Genomic DNA, 20,932 nt, shown 5'->3' with positions numbered 1-20,932 from the left:
ATAATGTGGTTGCAAAGGTAAAATTCCTTTAATAAATGTTTTTCATACAGCGTAAATCCAAATAGCACATCTTTAAAACAAAGCACACATTTGTCATGAATATTGTTACATCCCGAAAGGTTTGAACCGCAGACGAGCTTACCTCGCGTCTGTGAAAACAGCCAATCAGTTTCTTGAATCTTAGGGCGGCTACTGCATACCGCTCTCTGATTGGCTTTCACGTTATGTGCCCGCCTTCAATGAGTGTTAGGTTTAACCGACTCACAAACCATGTGGAGCTGAGCTCGCCGCTACCGATTATGCACAACAAGGTTTATAGATCGCATGTGATCCTCATGCCCCGCCCATTCGTCGCTTGTAATTTTCTACCAGCGGAAGTTCGGACAGGTTTCTACCATAAGGTCTCTGGTGGGTCGGTTGAAGGGCTTTGGGGATAAATTAAGATATCTGAATTTGCACAATGGCAGCAATACTCCGGTCCGTCCTGAACAAGAAGGTAAAGTAACCATTGCAGCGTTAAACATGCGCTGAAAGCTATCGACCGACGTGGCTATCTTAAGCACGGACTGGTCGTAATTCGCTAATATTTGAGCGAAAGTGTTGAAGTCGCTTACATCCTGGTTCACTGGCATTGCATAGTCTTCGTCGACTGGTGTGTCCGCCATGTAAATTAAAAGTTGTGTTTGATTCCTTGCAGACTCCGCTACAGCTGGGCCGTATGTGTTACTCCTCTGCGGTAAGAGTCCTCGCTGTGCAGCTTTTATATCACCCGACACGTGAACGTCACACTGGACGTCAACATGACACTTCATTAATGCACGTTTCACAACAAAACATGAAGAATATTATGTTAGACCTTTCTTTCATGCAGGGTACTTGAACGACGCAATGTTCTTTTTTTTTTGGCTGCCATTCACTATCCTTGTGTAAGACAAGCACACATGTTTTCCTTATTTTAATGCATTCTAACTAGTAAATAAATATGATCAAAAGTCCGGCAAAAATGTAGCCTATATTGCCTATAAAGCGTTTAAAAAACATTCAAACACCTCCATAAAGGTTTTATGGAGGTATATGCTGTAAGTATATGGGATATATACTGTACTTGTATAGCGCTTTTCTACCTTTAAGGTACTCAAAGCACATTCACCCATTCACACACACATTCACACACTGATGGCGGGAGCTGCCATGCAAGGTGCTAACCACGACCCATCAGGAGCAAGGGTGAAGTGTCTTGCTCAAGGACACAACGGACGTGACTAGGATAGTAGAAGCTGGGGATTGAATCAGGAACCCTCAGGTTGCTGGCACGGCCACTCTCCCAACCGGTGTGGCGCAGTTGGGAGAGTGGGGAGGTTTTCATACAGAGTGATGAAAAAGCCATCAATCTTTCAATCCTTTCCGTGTCGGTAAGGTTCCCCTTGTTGAGTTTTTTATATTGTGTATATATGTATTGTAGTAACGGGCACATGCATAGCAACATTTAATATTTATATATTTTGTGTGAATGTTGTCTGTCTATCTGTGTTGGCCCTGTGATGAGGTGGCGACTTGTCCAAGGTGTACACCGCCTTCCGCCCGAATGCAGCTGAGATAGGCTCCAGCACCCCCTGCGACCCCAAAAGGGACAAGTGGTAGAAAATGGATGGATGGATATTTTGATCATTTTAAGCAACCACTTTGCATTAATTTCAAAAACGCATCACGTTTGATTTTTCCTTCAACATCACTGATTGCTACTTAATGCAGACTTCATGAGAGCCAACAAACATAATAAAACATCCCTTACTGCACAATGTCTGCTGTCACTAGGGTACTGACTGTTCGGATGTTGATATATTCCGGTTTAGAAGAAAAAAGGGGGGTGAAACCAAGCATCTTTTCGTGTCTTTCTCGCCATTCCTGGATCTAAATTGGATGCCAAAGTTGACCAGCTTACCGGCTTATGTCCTCATCCTTCTACTATCCAGATGAGAGACATTATTTATGATGTAGAATAAACTTTCACTAGCTCCGAGGCAAGAAAGCAACTCACCAGCTCATGATGTTAATATAGCAGCAACAAGCTAGTTAGCTCTCTGTGATCACCACGCCGCTATAAATAGTTTGTCTGCGTTAGCGCTTATAATAACAATATCACTAATACTTGGTTAATATTCAAGTCACAAAATGTAAATGGAGTATTGTTGGCACTTTTTGAATGGTTATTTAGAGGACTTTATGGGCGGAATTGAGGACCTTGCATTGACTACTGTAAGCAGACTTTTATTTACGAGTTAGAATGTTTAAAATAAAATACATCTGACATTCTCTCATAATGGTTGTGAACGATAGGCAAAAAAAAAAAAAGTGCAGTTACTCTAAAGATTGCATAACAACTTGGAGATGGTAACATTTGTTTATCCTTAAAGTTGAATTCTTCCATTTTCTATAAAATAATGCAGTAAAAGGCAGTCTCTTGTTGGTCGCCAGTCAATCACAAAGTATATAGTACAGCAGACTTTTAAAAATGTATTTGTTCAGGACAGTGCACATTGATGAACCATCTGCTGACGTTTCTGGATGACCGCTTTACCATCAGAGCCACTTAAATAACCATACATGCTCACATGTACACCTATCAACAATTTAGTCCTAATTTATTGTAACATGCATGTTTTTGGGGTGAAAGGTGAAGTATTCTCACATACTCACATTGGGAAGAATATGAAATCCCCACACAGAGTAATTCAGGGACTTGAACTTAGATCTCCCTACTATGTGGCTGACATACTAACCACTCAACCACTGTGCGGCCCCTGAACTGCAAACTGCTACACATGGTGATTGTAGACAAAAACATCACATTTTAACTGTAAACTCTTATACCGAGTTATCGCACCCAAATTGTCAGTATCATCCACTGCAACCTACAACCAGAATAATAAACATTGTGAAACTGTGTATTATCTTTGTAAATATTTTTCTATTATTAGATTGTGTACATTATAAGCTGTGAATGTATTTGTGTTACATTGCAGCCTACCACCAAGCTCTTCATTGATGGCAAGTTTGTGGAGTCTAACACCTCCGAATGGCTCGACATTCATAACCCTGTGAGTATTTATAGACGCTCTGTGCCCTGTCTGATAACAACCGCACTAGCTCTGGTGTGCCCTGAAAATGAATATTTGAGAGCATTTGCGCAAGATAAACGATCAAAAGAAGGCATCTGAGGCCATCCGAGTTCCATTCTGGCTGTATTTCAAGCTGTGATGTCTCCAGCAAGGTTATAATAGCTCGTAAAGACGGCCGAATGCAAACAGACATGTTTACAACATTGTAAAAGGACAAAAAAGCTTTATGCCATCAATGTTAATGCAGTAGAGTACCGGGTACATGTTGTAATTTGAAGTAATGATTGCCCCTCGTCAGCGCGTCTGTCTGGTCTGTCTCTGCCCGTCAGGCCACTAATGAGGTGGTGGGCCGAGTTCCCAAAGCCACCGAGACCGAGATGCTGGCGGCTGTGGATTCTTCCTCCAAAGCTTTCCGGTCTTGGTCCGAGACCTCCATCCTGAGCCGGCAGCAGATCTTCTTGCGCTACCAGCAGCTAATCAAGGACAATATTGTAAGACTTATTCTACGTCACTTTACAGCTGAGCAGTGTATTATTTTATCCTGTACCCTCGTCTTATGTACCCTTTACTTTTTTTTTTTTAGAAAGAGTTAGCCAAGATGATCACACTGGAGCAAGGCAAGACACTCGCAGATGCCGAGGGCGATGTATTCAGAGGACTACGTAAGTAGAACTCTTAAATGCCACAATAAAAATAAGATAGAAACACATAAACAAAACATTCTGTTTCAATCTCTCTAGTGCATGCTGAAGCAATAGGGGGCAATATAACTTCTAAGCATAAGGTAATTTACTCCTGAAGAAAAAACAGTCAACAAAAAGGGGGATTAATATTGAAGTAGTTAAACCTAATTGCTGCTAAAGAAACAATTAATACACATCTAGAGAACAGGTGGCATTGTAACCCCTAACCATAAAGATGCTTTAGCCATTCAAACACTAGAAGAAAGTAAAGTGGGTATAAAGGTGCTAATCCAGGAAACAAATTTACGTTGAGTATCAAACTTGAACATGAAGTTGACACAAGATAATAACTACATAACATAATAACTAAGATAAATGATGAAAAATATAATCGACTATTTTTAGGACATGCTCTGACTGTGATACAATTTAGACAAGTTTTATCCTGGCAGTAGTGCAGTGTTTTGATGTGGTCAATTGGCTGAATGAAATGCATGGAAAAATACAACTGAGTGCCTCCTCTGAAATGACTTCTTAACATTTTTTAAAATCCCCCTGCAGTTATACTTTTCTTCACTTCCTCGTGAAAATCCAGCCGCGTTTATCATTTTCCTGGATTGATGCGTTTCCAGTAAAGACGAGCAAACAGCACAGTGGAGGCTTCCAGCGTCGTTCCAGGGAGGTTTTTATGTGCGTCTTTTGGATTGATCGCTGCTGGCCAGCAGCTAGTTAATGGGCCGCGATAAAAAACACAATTTCACCCTCACTCTGTTTTCTGATGACAGGAACAGAAAGTCTGCCAATGACACCAAATGTATTGTGTGCTTGTCCGCTCTAGCGCAGCTAGCTTGTCTGGGGGTGACTCTGCAACTTTTAGTCAAATGTACGTACAGTAAGTACAGCTATTGGGGACATTTGTGACACCTCCAATAGGTTGTTGTGTTCATAAGACATGCTAGAATACATGTAAATACAGATATCATCAGAGACAAAGGGCCTATGACCTTTGGACAATTTGCCTGTTGTTGTTTTGCTTTATGGTAGCCATTTTTTCAATCAACCTTGCTATAATTTTACATTCATGTGATTGTCAGTTACTTAAAAAATGTGTACCCAATTTGTGCCTGAAATTTGCAGCTGGAAGTTTGGAAAGCACAATAAACTGCGTGAGAAATCTTAAAGTACCCGTAGAGTGGAAAAACAAGTTGCCTCTATATTGAAGCTATTACCATATACTGTATATTTATGACACCTATAGAATTCCAAAGTTTGCGAATAAATAGATATGATCAAAATGGTATCAATCCCTTGGAGAATCTCGAGCCATTTAGAGAGATAATGAGAAAGCCAGACATGTCATCGCGTGACGTAGAAGTAGGAATCACAGATCCCTTCCCCACAAAAAACTATGCAAATCGGGCAGACTTTGTGAGAGTCAACAACGTTTACTTTGGGCAAAATTATGATCCAGAAACCTATATTGTTGATCCTGAGTATAAGGAGGATGAGCTACAAGTTTGAAAAGCTCTGCTAAACAATTCCAGCTTTAGTGAAACGCTATAGCATAATGTAGCAGTATTGCTAAGTGCTAAACAAGAAATACAAACATAATAAAAATATATCTTACTGTACATTGTCTTCTCTTACTTCGATGACGACTTATAAGATATCCATATCTTCCCGTGGAGATGAACAATTAATCATGATGCACACAAAGGGTTAACAAGGAAGTCTCCCTGCAGACACTGTCTTAGGTTGTGTGTGTTTGTCTCCATCTCCGGGTTTACATTGAACGTCACAGATAAACAACTCCTAGATTCAAGGCTAAATCCTCTCGTTATCCAGATGAGAGGCATGATTTATAATCTAGAATAACTTGGACGGGCCGAGACGCGATGAGGCAGGCAGCAGGACATCGCTGCCAGCTCACCGTAAAGCAACCGAGGGCTACTTAGCTGTCTGTTAGCACTCATGATAACAACATCGCTAATATTTGGTTAATATTCAGGTCACGATATGTATAGAGTATTGTTGGCAGGTTAGAGGGTTAGATGGTTACTTAGAGGGTTTCGTGGGCAAAATAGAGAGCCCCCAGTGACTCCATTGTTAGTGGACTTTTTATGTATTTATTTATTTATGACTTAGACTGCATTAAAAAAAAACATGTGTCCATGTCTTATATAGGGATTGTGAATGATAGACAATACACCTCTGTCTAATGTTTGCATATTTCAAGTATAACTGATCTAATACTATGGTCAGAGTGCAGAAGCGTTCCCATTGTGACGTCAATCTCCGGAAATAGCCGAAGGTATTCTGAGTGGAATATTCAAAATTGGTGACTGAAGTTGTGGCATTTTGTGATATTTAAACAATGTTTTTACATACTTTGCGGATTGTAAATACAATTGGATATAGTTTAATGGATACAATGAAACACAATTAAGCATATAAAGTCAACTTGTTTTTCCACTCTACTGATAATTTCAGTCCATGTTTGTTGAGAAAAGTCAAATTTCCGCTCATGATAGTTTCCAGAAGTGTCTAATAAAACCAGCCTCTTTGGAAAACTGAATCTAGAGCGCTGTGAATACTCACGGAATATAGTGTAGCATTAAGTTGCTAAGTTGGCAACACTGATTCTTCGTGCTATATCTTCTTATTCTCTGGCATACAATGGTGACCGTACATACTGGTGGCTGTTATATTTTGACCATTTCTTCTAGCTAAATAAGATAAAGAAAATAGTTTTACTGCTCTCATTATGATGCAGTACAGTTGAACACCATAACAAACCACAATGAACATACTTTTGAATAAACACCTCTGAGAAATGAGAATTATTGTCTTTGTAAAGGCAGATTTGGTCATTTATTGAAGCAAATTGTCGACCCGTAATTGTTATTAATTTTTTTTCAATCCAAAATGAGATGAGTCTTCTATTTAGCTTGTTTTGCCATGCAGAGTTCCAATTAAGGTAGGAGTGTGTGTTAAATGCTTTTAGCGCCAGTGTTCCTACCGTGAAGCACTTTTGCTACAATTACGCGCCTCCCCTTCCGTCACTTGCTTACTCTGATGGTGGCAGCGGCGACACGCTAATCTTGTTGAGGAATTAAGAGCCGCCGCGCCTCTTGCATATAATGGTGCATTCATCCTGGTTATTATTACCAGACGCCATGCCAAAGTGTTGCTTTGTGCAGCTCACGGCACCAAAATAACGGTTATCAGCAGCAAAGCAGGCAACATGTGCAGGTGTGCTGCCAGCTCCAGGATTTACCGGCCAGCCGTCAAGTTCCGTTTGCCGTTTGCTCAGCGGGAATTAACAGCCAGCATGTTCACTGCTGCAGCGAGAGAACACAATGTATTGTTATGTAAATATCCTATACTATCTGCATAATTAGTTGGCTAGTTGTATTTTCAAGGATCAATATTTTTTAAGCAAAAAAAAATTTGAGTAAAAATGAGCATTTGGTATTCTTAAGGAGAGTATTTTTGGACACAAATATGCAACAATTGTATATGGAAACATCAACATTTTTCCATCTCACTTGTTTATTTTCATCAGTTTTTTGAAATGCTTGACTTTCTGAGTGGTCTTTTTGGCCAATTCTGCCTGTGTAGAAAATAAGCTGCCTAATAACTGTGCACAGCTGCACACCTTGAAAGGTTAGGTTGTGCCTCACCGTCCCTCCCTACACAAATCAGTAATTGTGCTTACATCCAATTTACATTTATACACCTTTTAAAGATGCTAAAACTAATTCAATATAGGTCAATATATGCCAGCCTAACAGATTTGAGAAAAGTGATTTAAAATCTCCAAAAGTTGGGTTGTCCCGATTTTTTTTTTTTTGGAGCCTTTCGTATTGGCCAAAAACTGGCTTGATCAAGTGAAATGATTAAGAGAAAAATGGTAGGTAAAAAACACTAATTTACTTAATATTAACCGTCTGGAATGGACTTATGCTGTGTTTAAATTGAAGTGGAGTGGATATTGTGTTCTGGCGATATCGAGTAGTCACAGTAATTAATTAAATTAAACTCATGACGCAGTCAGCTGAATGATGCGAAAAGGTTTGTTACTAGAAACTTTTCTAATACGTTTCTTCCTTGGAGACTTTGTATCTGTAATTAATAGGGCTGTCAAATGATTAGTTTGTTTAATCACATTTTGGAATTTGGATTAGTCATAAATTAATCACAGGTGATTACCGTACTTTCTTGCATAAATAAAACAAAATTCCCAGGCCAAAAATGGCTCCCTGGCCACACTTAAGACACCCCTGTTTTAAATCTTCACCTGAGTAATAATTGTACACATACTATAAACATTTTCTGTATCGTTGATAACATATTTCTTTAACTACTGTATCATGTACTATCTGGTGTGTTTAAGCCTTACTTAAAATCATTTTTTCTCATTGAGTTTGTCACTCCCTGCAGAGGTGGTAGAGCACGCCTGCAGCATTACATCGCTCATGCTGGGTGAGACCCTGCCATCCATCACCAAGGACATGGACACCTACACTTACCGGCTGCCCATCGGTGTCTGTGCCGGCATTGCCCCCTTTAACTTCCCGGCCATGATTCCACTGTGGATGTTCCCTATTGGCATGGTGTGCGGCAACACCTACCTGATGAAGCCCTCGGAGCGTGTGCCTGGATGCACCATGCTTCTGGCCAAAATGCTGCAGGACGCCGGGGCGCCTGATGGCACGCTCAACATAATTCACGGGCAGCATGCAGGTAAGTCCATACCTAAATCTTCTAACTAACATATCCATATACAATGAAAAATGTCTATAATTTGTCTCTATTTTGATAAAGCTGTGAACTTCATCTGTGACCACCCTGCTATCAAAGCCATCAGCTTTGTGGGCTCCAACCAGGCAGGAGAGTACATCTACAACAGGGGTTCCAAGAATGGCAAGAGGGTTCAGTCCAACATGGTAATACACTACCCCAGCGTTAGAGATGAGAATCTTTGGGCACCTGACGATATGATTACGATTCAGGGACTACGACTCTATTATAAATCGATTATTTATACATTTATAATTATTACATTGTATATTTTTATTTTATGGTATATTGTTAATACATCGTATATTATTATTATATGCCGTATTCTAAATGTATTAGATTTAATTATTAATCATATGTCTACAAGATTTAGCCGGCTACTGACGCACTGTATGCAGTAATGCATCATTTCCGGTTTTTATATTAGTGTACACAACATAACATATGCATATGAAAGATTAGATACATGAGAGCTGTAGTAGCCTGCCCAAGTGAGGAAAAAAAAGACCCTAATTGGCGAACAAGCATCTTTATTTCATTTGTGTGCCTTTTTAAAACCACAAAATGTTCACTTTGGCACCAGTCGTCAAAAACTTGTGGCCCAAAGATGTGTCGTCAATCTGCTTCACTGCTTGGCTGACATACGTGTTGCCGCACTTTGTGGATATTATCGTCTTTCCTGATTTTATTTATTAATCTACTTGCTAATTTAGTGTTCCAAACTGATTACTCTCTGCTGTAACGCGATTATTCTTAGCCTTCCGTTGAAGTGTCCAAATCATAAATTTTTTTCATGTTGCACTAATTCACATTCAAGCTAGCTTAGCGTCATGGTTAGCATAGCATGTCCAATTCACCTTGTCGGGTTTGTTGCGGTGACTTTTTTTGTACTGTATTTGGGCAACTGAGTCTTTATAGAGAATAAATGGTATTTATTTATTCATTTTGCAATGGATACTAGATTACTAAATCATTATTTTATATTGAAATAAAATCCATTTCAGACAAAATATAATACAAAAATGTTAAATAAAATTTTTATATGTAGAGTATACATCGTTAATGCATATGTTCATAATCAATGTCATTCTTGATAGTATACAATATAGTATTAATTGTTGTAAACAATCATTTTTGTTTGCATTGATTATACTTCTTAATATAAATGTTTTATATTGGAAGTGTGAAAGACTTTGATAACGTTTTCATAAAATTGTAATCTTTTAGTTCTTTATATTTACATTTTTTGTGGTTGTAATGTTGTTTTTAAATTTAAATAACAGCTGAAAAGCTTTTTTCTGAGCTTGGCTGTCACGTGATCAATTATTCTGCACTGCAGGGTGCCAAGAACCACGGTGTGGTGATGCCCGACGCCAACAGGGAAAACACCATCAACCAGCTGGTGGGTGCTGCTTTCGGAGCAGCCGGACAGCGCTGCATGGCGCTCTCCACCGCCATCTTTGTGGGCGAGTCTCGTGAATGGCTGCCGGAGCTGGTGAACCGCTCCAAATCTCTGCGCGTCAATGCAGGTGATTTCCATCAAATACTCCATGAGAGCTGGAATGGTGGAATGGTGGCGTGTTAAACAAACAACAATGTGTCACGGTGTTAAGGCGATCAGCCTGGCGCTGATGTGGGCCCCCTGATCTCCCCTGAGGCCAAGAACCGGGTGGAGTCTCTGATCCAGAGCGGCGTTGAAGAGGGGGCCAAATTGCTGCTGGACGGGAGAAACGTCAATGTTAAAGGATACGAAAACGGCAACTTTGTGGGGCCTACCATCTTGGGCGGCGTGACGGTAAGCTGAGGGTCAAAATGGCTGTTTGTATAGTCTTAACAACTGATGGGTTTTATTGTTTTATGGCATTTTTTTATTGTAACAGTAAATTCAGTGGAACCCACTTAGGTTAGTCCTGTTAACGTCGACAACCAGTCAGTGCTTAAACCAATGTAGTTGTTGTACAGGTGGCAGTAATAGTAGTATGTCAACATGCATTACAATGTTGTTATGCTCATCATCGCTAAGCAATGTGAACCCGCAGCAGCGACATTACTACTGTCGAGTTACCTAGCATTAAAACAGTGATTTTCTGTTCACTGCAAGGTGAGCTTCAAAATAAAAGCATTGCGGTCTTAACCTGGATTTTACGACAGCAACACACAAAACTTTTTTTTTTTAATTACTTACTTACTTTTTAATTATTGTACGCTTGTAGAATGACTTTATTGTCATTGACATACAATGGAATGTATCTGTTAGATACAAAAATAATAACAAGGGCTGTCAAATGATTAGAATGTTTAATCGCGATTGACAGTTTGTTGTTAGTTAACTCCAAATTTATCGCGATTAATCGCAAATTTTCATCATTAATAAGTGTACCCAAAACATATAATTTTTACGTTTTTATTAGCATGAATGGACAAATATTTTTGCTTTAATTAAATGTTTTTAATCATACTTTTTTAAACAGCTTAACACAAAATAGACAAAAATAAATGAGCTTCATAAACACTTTTAATGACAGTAAAAAAAAACTACCTGCAGCGCGTTGGTGTCTTGCCAGAGTTTGTATTTTGTAGAAATACAGAGTTTGTATTCCTGCTGTAGAAGCGCTTGCATTCTGAGGAGCTACACCATGTTTAGTTACCAGTTTCACACACTAATAACAGAAATTGTGGATTGTTATGATAAGGGTTTGATTGTCAAACCCTTTAGGCAATCTAATCTGTGATATTTCTTCCTGAATAAATGCTTCTGATATTTTGTACATTACACGTTGTACAAGTTAATGGTATTCATGTCTCTGCATGACAATGTTTTAACCTTCTCTATTTATTAATAAAATGTAATATTCCGCCTGCTAAACATTCAGTAATTGCGGACTGATCAATGAGAACAGGTTGTAAAAGAATATATACTTAATTTCAATCAGCCAGAAAACATTTTATAATTATCACAGATTACATAACTAAACATGTTTGACAAAACATGATTGTAATGTAAGACGAATTTTCATTTTGTTATTGTAGTTAAACTGGATTTGACGTGTAGCGCCATTGTTGTGAAGACGAAAGTATGTGATTAGTATGTGTTTTGACATGTTTTGATGACGGAAAATCTTCGATAAAAAATGACTATGGACTTCTTGTCTACCGTCTTTCGTTTCTGCTGAGCTTTTTATTCCATCTTTCTAAAGCAGTATAGTGTATCCACCTCTCTGTAAGGGGCAAAGCACGCCAGCAGGGTTTCGCTTCAATGATGTCGCCTCAAAGCAATCGATGGTAGAATGAATAGTCTTGTCTTGTCGGGAGAATCATTTGCCATGGCTTTGAACATGAGATTTCCATAATGTACCCTTTTCTTTGTGCATTTTTGCTCGATATTTTCGGGCTTGTGGCTCAACAGTAACTGAACATCATATTTCCCACGCTTTGGAATGGACCGAGGGTCTAAAAGGAGTCAGAACTTTGACAACCCTAAAAATAACCAGAATAAAAATATGCATAGATAGAGCAGGGTTTCCCCCAGCTTGAAATCTACATGTAGTGGTGGGGGCGTGGCTAGGGTGTGGTCAATGTGTTGTCATCATATAATTTGCATAATTGTTGATTATATTTATATATGTATATATTTTAATGCTAAAAATAATTTACAGACATTTAAAAATAAGTCTGTGTTATTAGTAATTAGTTTTAACCTCGTCCTATCCGCGAGGTTCCAGACACTCGAGTGCGTCTTGCTTACGGGTGATCAAAGTTTTTCACCGGCCACATTTTCTGTGCATCACTAGTCAATAGTGCTTAAATATTATAGGCTATATATCCATTCATACAATATATTACTTAAATTTGTTTCCACCTAAAATATACACATTTTTAAGGTGCGCCGGCTTCAATTTAGCCATGGCACCGCACAACGATCAGATATATATACTGTGTATATATAGGGAAAACAATGTCAACTGCCGTAGGTTAAAAAAAATCCTTTATCGCCCGTGCTGATTATGTCTCTGTCCAAAGTCACAAGTAAATGTGCAAGCAATGGCTCCTTTTACTTTTGGCTGTGTCGACAACCGCTCATGTCGACATGAGTCAGCCAGTTTGAGGAGTGGCAACATAAACGGGTACCACTGTTGTAGCACTCGTTAACAGTGCTACAATTACGAACACTTCCATTTTGGGGGGCAAATGACAAACTTCCATTGTTACTTATGTTGTTTTTGTTGCAGTTAGGACATTTCATCACAAAAAATAAGTCCACAGAACTTTGACTGCCTCAGAAAAGAACAGTTAAGAAGGTTGAACAGCTGTTAGTCTTTCCTTATTTGTCTGGAGGAAGCCAGCTGGCTGAGAATTTTTTTTTTCCTTAAAGTCACAAGTGTGAACTTGTGAGGAGCTTGTGGTTAATTCTGCCAAGTCTTCTTCATGGCTCAGTTCTGTTTTTCACCTCATGTCCTCTCATTTTCTCTTGCTCCAGACGGACATGACTTGCTACAAGGAGGAGATTTTTGGGCCGGTGCTGGTGGTTTTGGAGGCCGACAACCTAGACGAGGCCATATCGTTGATCAATAACAACCCCTACGGAAACGGCACTGCCATTTTCACCACCAACGGTGCAACGGCCCGCCGATACACACATGAGGTGGACGTGGGCCAGGTAAGACTGTGGAAGCAGATTTTTCTTCTCTTTTTATTTCTTACCCATCTGCTATAGGTTGTATTCACTCACGTGACTTTTGAACGGCAGTCAATGAAGTGGTGGGCCACCAAACCAACATGGCTACTGTGCAGCAAACAGTGTGCGAACTAGCTGAGTACGCAATGGGCCTCGCTCTTTCAACTAAAAGCAGATACGAGCCAAAAATGCAAACTATGCAATGGAATCTACCCCTATACGCTATCAAAAAAAATTTGTGGAGTGATATCAAGGATTATACGTCCATCGGGTTCCCAGACATATCGAACCATCTGGTGCTCCAGACATCATTCTCCATGACAAAACAGATGAAAACATATAAAAGCATGGAGGTCCACAACTTCTTTGTGTGTGGCTGGGTCAAGGAAATTGCTATCAAGACTCTCGGATGAATCTGGCATCGTTTTTGCTCGGGTAAAGTTGCATTTCATGATTGAACTTGTCATCTAGAGCCAAGTTTGATGCCTTGTTGTTGCACGCGCCGTTTGTACACGTTTTTCCCTGTCTTTATCAAAATTTAACTATATATCTCAACGTTGTGTGTGTGCTGAAAGCTTTATTTATAATGGCTGCCTTTGATAAAAGCTTAATTATTTTAGGTTTTACTGGCATTGGCTTTTTTTTTAATTATTGAGACTCGCTATGGTGTTATATTTGTGTCTTAATGTTGAGGCCGCAAAGGCAGATTTTGAGGACAGAAAAATATGTTTTGCAAGCACAGACATATTTTGAAAATGTATTAAACTCAAGCAAAAAATTAAAATGTTTGAGCGAATATAAATGTATTTTGTGCACAATTTAAGTGTTTACTTGTTATCTATCATCCATAATAACACTCAATAATTACTGCTGTCTGCAATCAGACGGGTGCGCTCTCTCGTGCCCCCACTCTTTTCCTCTCTCAACCTCAGCCGTCTGCGCATTCAGCTTTTCTTTTCTTTTTTTCAACACTTGCTCAGATTTCTGCTGTGCGCTCGCACAAGTTTAGACACACCGTTATATTTGTGTCAAAAAGGCAACCAATCAGAGAACTGGACAAATGTACGCTTTAATTGGATGCTTGGTTCAAATGAGATCGTTTGTTATATTATCCCGGAAGCTTTAAGGTCGGACCTGATGGAGTCAATTGTCTTGTCCCAATTTGGCAGCAACATCCTTACAAGGTTGCCCATGCAGTTGAGGGAGTGTGGGTCCTGGAAAGATTTCTTCAGCCGCAGCTGGACCGATGTTAATTGGAATGGACTAGCTTTCGCAACACTTCCTGGTTGTGTCACATTTTCACATCCTCTGGCTTCCGGTCAGGTCCACTAAGTGGAGAAAATAAAATAATGAAACCTAACAAAATATTTAATTATCAAGCAAAAGTTGTTTTAGATTTATCGTGTGTGTATGTGTGTTGCTGTCGGCGGATTTATCCCCAGCTCAGAGAGAAATCGTTTATTAATAAACATAATAAACTACTTTATATTGTCCATCCATCCATTTTCTACCGCTTGTCCCTTTCGGTGTCGCGGGGGGGTGCTGGAGCCTATCTCAGCTGCATTGTAACTAACCTAAATTGTAGCGCACGCTGGTCAACTTTATTTTTAAAATTTGCTTTAAATATGCTGTAAATTTCAGCAATAATATGATAACTACATTAATCCAAAGAGGTTCATTAGGTCTTCAGAAAAATATGCAATTTGTTATTCTTATAGCCAGACCTGAATTCCTACCTGACGATTTCGACTGAAACTGTTTATTTCGCTACTGTCACCCCAGCTTCACATGTCTGTTATTAGATTTTAAATCAATTAATAAAACTATACTTACATTTTAAAGTCGCTCTTTCCGCTCCATATAGCGCTGCCATGTTGAAAATAGTTTTTCACAGCGATCTCATTTGAGACCAAGCATTCAAATAAAGCGTACATTTGTCCTGTTCTCTGATGGTTGCGGTTTTGACACACTTATAACGGTGTGTCTAAACTTGCGCGAGCGCACAGCAGAAATCTGAGCGAGCGTAGACAAAAGCTAAATGCACAGAGGGCTGAGGTTGAGAGAGCGCATGGCTAATGGAAAACATGCAAACACTTTTATTGTGCACATAATACATTTGTCTGTGCTTGCAAAACATATGTTTCTGTCCTCAAAATCTGCCTTTGTGACTTCCTAAACTAGCCATACCAAGTTGGTGCTTTAGGAAACACTCGCAGTAAAAATATGTTTTAAGAACTCCGAAACAAGATACTAGTGGTGTTAAAAATCGATTAAAAAAATAATAATTTATTTATCATTTTTATTTTTTTATTTTTTATTTTTATTTTTTTAAATTAATCAATCCAACAAAACAATACACAGCAATACCATAACAATGCAATCCAATTCCAAAACCAAACCCGACCCAGCAACACTCAGAACTGCAATAAACAGAGCAATTGAGAGGAGACACAAACACGACACAGAACAAACCAAAAGGAGTGAAACAAAAATGAATATTGTCAACAACAGTATCAATATTAGTTACAATTTCAACATAGCAGTAATTAAAAATCACTCATTGACATTATCATTAGACATTTATAAATAAATGAACAATAGTGTCACAGTGGCTTGCATCGCATCTCATAAGCTTGACAACACACTGTGTCCAATATTTTTACAAAGATAAAATAAGTCATATTTTTGGTTCATTTAATAGTAAAACAAATTTACATTATTGCAATCAGTTGATAAAACATTGTCCTTTACAATTATAAAAGCTTTTTACAAAAATCTACTACTCTGCTTGCATGTCAGCAGACTGGGGTAGATCCTGCTGAAATCCTAACTATTGAATGAATAGAGAATCGTTTTGAATCTGGAAAATATAGTTTTTGAATCGAGAATCGCGTTGAATCGAAAAAAATCGATTTTGAATCAAATCGTGACCCCAAGAATCGATACTGAATCGAATCGTGGGACACCCACAGATTCGCAGCCCTACAAGATACAATACAAATGTGAAATACTAAATGTTAAAAATATCAAACAAACCTTTAACGAAGTGATCACTTGAAACCTGTACTTCATTCGACTCTGCTCCCCTGGTCTGGGGTGCATGCCACTTTTCTCGTCTTTTGTAAAATCTTGCACTCTTTCGCCCTTCTTGATTACCTCTCGAGGAACTCTGAAGAAACTGTTATCCTTTTCGTGATTTGAACGGTTCCAACAGCCTAAAACATTGCAAGCATAGGGCATTTTTCTTCGAGAAAGGCAAAATGCCCTTTGGGACGCTATGACAACAGACGCTCGCTGGCCCACCACTTCAAGCCTCGCTCAGTTAATGAGCCGGACGTGACATCAGATGAATACAAACTATTATTGTATGTTAAATTCAGTAAGTAAACAGGAATTAATGCATAATAATTAAGAATAAATTAATACATTTATTATATAAATGTTATCTGATGTTGTCTTGACAATTTAATCTGCCTGTGCAGATTGGAGTGAACGTCCCCATCCCTGTGCCCTTGCCCATGTTTTCTTTTACGGGCTCCCGAGGCTCCTTCAGAGGAGACACCAATTTCTATGGCAAGCAGGTCAGAAAGTCAAAAAAAATAAAAAACGGCGATAAACAAGCCTTTAGCTTTAAAGAGACTGGCTGACAGTGTTGTCATCTTAATGTGTAGGGCATCCAGTTCTACACTCAGATCAAGACCGTGACCTCACAGTGGAAGGCTGAGGATGCTACCCTGACGAGCCCTGCTGTCACCATGCCAACCATGGGACGCTAAACTTCAAACTTTATCATCAATGACTTCATCACATGCCTTAAAATATGAAACTTTTAAGAAGGATGGAGAAAGTTTTTTAAACAAAGGGGTTTATTGTTTGCTGAATATTAGTCTCCTCCTCTTAAGGAGAAATTGACCCGCTGTTGTCTGTCCTCAGTGATGTTTTGGGCTTTGTTCCTCATGTCCTCGCAGAGACCGTAGGTTTAATCCTTGTCATGATCGCTTTGCTCTTGCGTTCCCTCAAGCCTGCAGGGGGCAATCAAAAGATTGGTGGGGGATTAACCTCTGAACAGTCACAAAAAACGTCTTCCACAATATAGAGCTACATTTTACATGCATAATTCTATGGAGGTGAACACTAAAATAGTGTTTTACTTCATTTATCATGTAAGGCCCACATGCTCTGTTGTGTCAGATTGGACTTCCACTTTGCATTTGATCTGTTGGATAAGACCACAAAGAGCAATAAAATGCAGTGGTTTACTTGTTAACTTGTCAAACTTGTTGTGAATGGCAATTTTGATATGATCAGCCAAGCTTTTTGGTGATACAATAAAACATATATTTGATTATTGAACAGGCTGGCGATATACTTTTTAATGTTGAATATTGCTGGTCTCGTCATCCCCGTCCGGACCTGAGGACGACTTGGTGTTGTAAATGGATCAAAGATGATGCCGGCGATGAATCGTTTAACAAATCTTTATTTGGTCGAACGAGCATCAGACTGGAACTGCAGCTGCCAGGAGAAGAATATGAACCTGATGTTACTCTCTCACTTTCTGCCCAGAAAACTTCTCCTTAAGTATCTTTTACATGAAGACACTTCCATTCTGTTGTGCTAGTCCTCGGACCGGCAAGTCTGTACAAAGCCCAGTTGTTTGTACCAATGCCGAAAACATGCGTTGCCACCTATGATCCCACATAACTAATTCTATAGATGGTGGCTCCTATCAGATGATGCTCATGTGTTTTTCGATGGAATAACCCCCTCCAGAGTTCTGGGACCTGGGTTATATTTACATTAATCAGGTCAAATCTAATAGAAAATGTACATGCTATAATTTACAGATACTAAGATACCGTTAAGGCAACACTCAAGTAGCTTTTGCTTTTAGTTAGACCAGTGGTCTGCAACATTTACTATCAAAAAAATATTTTGCCAGCTCTTCCACTAAAGAAAAATAGTATAGAACCGCAAAACGTAACTCAGCTACAAACTTTTAAAAGTTTTCTTCTTTTTTATTTTACAGGAAAAGCAGGCTGTCTATGTGAAATTTAACTATTTTCCTTTTCTCTTTTTTGGCAAGTAGCCTATTCATGGTTAACTTTACCCAAGGAGTTTCACACTCGAGAAGCTGAACTGAACACACAGGCTTTTGGTCTCTTTACTTACCTTCCTTGCGCTTTAGGCCTGTGCGCATTCACGACCTCACAGTCACTCGAAAATGATAAAACTATTTTTAAAATTGCTAACTTTTCTTACTCTGGGGTTAAAAAAATCTGAGGGAACCACAACAAGGAGGCAGAGGAGCAGCATGCGGCTTCAGAGCCCCGGGTTGCAGACCCTTGATTAGATCATTCCCATTAAATACATTTGTGGAAGAGGAAGGGCTTTAGGAACCTGACAGTCAGACTTCAGGGTTAGCTGTGCGGACAAAAGGCATAGTGTGATGACACAACTTCCCTTTTAAATCACCGCTTGACTGCAGCGCGTGGGACAACCTCTGAGCTTCGACGCGCATCAGCTATCTTTGAGGCAAAGTAAAGGATGTTGTGGGGGACTAGGAGAGAGGTTGCGTCAACACACTCTGCCTTTTATCGGCGCAGCTAATCCTAAACTCTGACTGGCAGGCTCCTAAAGCACTTCCTATTACATTTAGAACCATTATTAAAGTAGATTGCATTATTACAGAAACATTCTAAAAGATTCATGTATGTGTTTTATTCAAGTAAAAATTCACACAAAAACGCAACACGGTCCGCATTTTAAGTACTTTTTCACAATGCACATAGATCTCACCTGGACTGGAGGTACGGGCCGGGCTCAGTGGCGCAGAGTCGTGTATAAAAAGAGTATGGCCAACTAAGCAGGCGCCATGACTGCTACCAAGGACGTGTGCCGCTGTGCCCGGAAACATGCAATTGCTGTTGTTTTGACGCTAGTTTTTCTGATGAAATAAACGAAAATAATATGTCTCTACTCTCTACATAGTTGTAAACATACTCCAGCTCATAAAGTTAAAATAAAAAATTGCTTTTATTTCGTAAAAGTAGAATTTTTGTGGCGGTATTTGACGCACTTTGCTGCTACATTCCTGCAGTGTTTAGTGACCAGCAGGCCATCTAACAAGCACTCGATGGCGCTATAAACGTAAAAGAATACACATCCATCCCATATATACATCCATCTTCTTCTGCTTATCCGAGGTCGGGTTTCAGGGGGAACAGCCTAAGCAGAGAAGCCCAGACTTCCCTCTCTCCAGCCACTTCGTCCAGCTCCTCCTGGGGATCCCTAGGCATTCCCAGGCCAGCCGTGAGACATAGTCTCCCTAAAGTGTCCTGGGTCTTCCCTGTGGCCTCCTACCGGTCGAACGTGCTTTAAACACATCCCAGGGAGGCGCTCGGGGGGCATCCTGACCAGATGCCCGAACCACCTCATCTGGCTCCTCTTGATGTGGAGGAGCCACGGCTTTATTTTGAGCTCCTCTCGAATGACAGAGCTTCTCACCCTATCTCTAAGTGAAAGTGCCGCCACCCAACGGGGGAAACTCATTTTGGCTGCTTGTACCTGTAATCGAGTCCCTTCAGTCATTACCTAAAGCTCATTACCACAGGTGAGGATGGGAATGTAGATCGACCGGTAAATTGAGAGCTTTGTCTTCCGGCTCAGCTCCTTCTTTATCACAGCAGACTGATACGGGTCCACATCACTGCAGACGCTACACCGATCCGCCTGTCGATTTGACGATCCACTCTTCCCTCACTTGTGAACAAGACTCTGAGGTACTTGAACTCCTCCACTTGGGTCAGGATCTCCTCCGCAAACCGTAGATGGTAAGCCACCCTTTTCTGGGCGAGAACCATGGACTCAGACTTGGAAGTGCTGATTTTCATCCCAGTCGCTTCACACTCGGCTGTGAACCGATCCAATGAGAGCTGAAGATGTTGGTTAGATGAAGCCATCAGGAGTCTGATGGCTTCATCTAACCAATCGGTGGCTCTCCAGTGTTCATGGCAAACTTTCACTTCTCATACGTGTCTTCTTTCTGGGTTGTAGGGAAAGCGATTTAAACTCTTTCTACAATTTAGAAAGCACCATGCTGCACAACAGGGCATTTTTACACGCTGAAAAACTAACAAAGAAGCGCCGCATACCATAGGATCAGCTCCCAGTAGGTAGTAGTCATGGCGCACTGTAGTCACTTCAGTGCCTATTGACCAATCTTTGAGGAGATCGCCTGAAACCGAGTTGGCCATACTCTCTTTATGCATGACTCTGCAGTGGCGGTGCTTCCGTGGGGGCACCTCTGTGTGTGACCCCAATTTTTTTTGGCTCTTTGGCTGTCAGTCAATCAGTTTTACCCTCTATTCTATCACCAACCCCGTTAAAAAATAAAACACAGTGTCTGGTTTTTTTTAATGAGAACACTATGTTTAAAACAGGGCAGCACAGTGTACAGGGGTTAGTGCATGTGCCTCACAATACAAAGGTCCTGGGTTCGATCCCCGGGCTCAGGGTCTTTCTGTGTGGAGTTTGCATGTTCTTCCCGTGACTGCGTGGGTTACCTTCGGGTACTCCGGCTTCCTCCCACCTCCAAAAACATGCACCCGGGGATAGGTTGATTGGCAACACTAAATTGGCCCTAGTGTGTG

At 40.1% G+C, this 20,932-nt stretch overlaps 2 protein-coding genes across 5 annotated transcripts in view; one reads left to right on the top strand and one right to left on the bottom strand.

The window, feature by feature from the left end:
* LOC133576473 (sterile alpha motif domain-containing protein 15-like) overlaps positions 1-745 on the bottom strand; it is a 68,819-nt gene extending 68,074 nt beyond the window's left edge. For 3 of the 4 annotated variants that reach the window (XM_061929731.1, XM_061929730.1, XM_061929729.1), the window contains exon 1: positions 615-745. In XM_061929731.1, coding sequence (XP_061785715.1) covers positions 615-665 — 51 coding nt within the window. In that variant the 5' untranslated portion in view covers positions 666-745. The remainder of the gene's footprint in view (positions 1-614) is intronic. The other variant, XM_061929732.1, reaches the window with a different exon arrangement.
* LOC133576472 (methylmalonate-semialdehyde/malonate-semialdehyde dehydrogenase [acylating], mitochondrial-like) lies at positions 339-17,633 on the top strand. The gene is made up of 12 exons (XM_061929728.1): positions 339-496; positions 698-736; positions 3,024-3,098; positions 3,449-3,610; positions 3,703-3,781; positions 8,246-8,548; positions 8,630-8,751; positions 9,945-10,134; positions 10,219-10,400; positions 13,083-13,262; positions 16,763-16,861; positions 16,952-17,633. Exons 1-12 carry the CDS (start codon positions 461-463, stop codon positions 17,054-17,056), a joined length of 1,572 nt encoding a protein of 523 aa, XP_061785712.1. The 5' UTR covers positions 339-460; the 3' UTR covers positions 17,057-17,633.
* Positions 17,634-20,932: the final 3,299 nt, after the last annotated feature.

The sequence above is a fragment of the Nerophis lumbriciformis genome, linkage group LG34 (genome assembly GCF_033978685.3).
Source record: "Nerophis lumbriciformis linkage group LG34, RoL_Nlum_v2.1, whole genome shotgun sequence".
Classification (NCBI taxonomy): domain Eukaryota; kingdom Metazoa; phylum Chordata; class Actinopteri; order Syngnathiformes; family Syngnathidae; genus Nerophis; species Nerophis lumbriciformis.
This window is presented reverse-complemented; position numbering and strand designations above follow the sequence as displayed.

Coding starts and splice junctions, on each gene's coding strand:
- LOC133576472 (XM_061929728.1), top strand. CDS start 461: ATGGCAGCAATACTCCGGTCCGTCCTGAACAAGAAG. Junction 8,549..8,629: donor AATTCACGGGCAGCATGCAG/GTAAGTCCATAC, acceptor ATTTTGATAAAG/CTGTGAACTTCATCTGTGAC. Junction 16,862..16,951: donor CCAATTTCTATGGCAAGCAG/GTCAGAAAGTCA, acceptor CTTAATGTGTAG/GGCATCCAGTTCTACACTCA.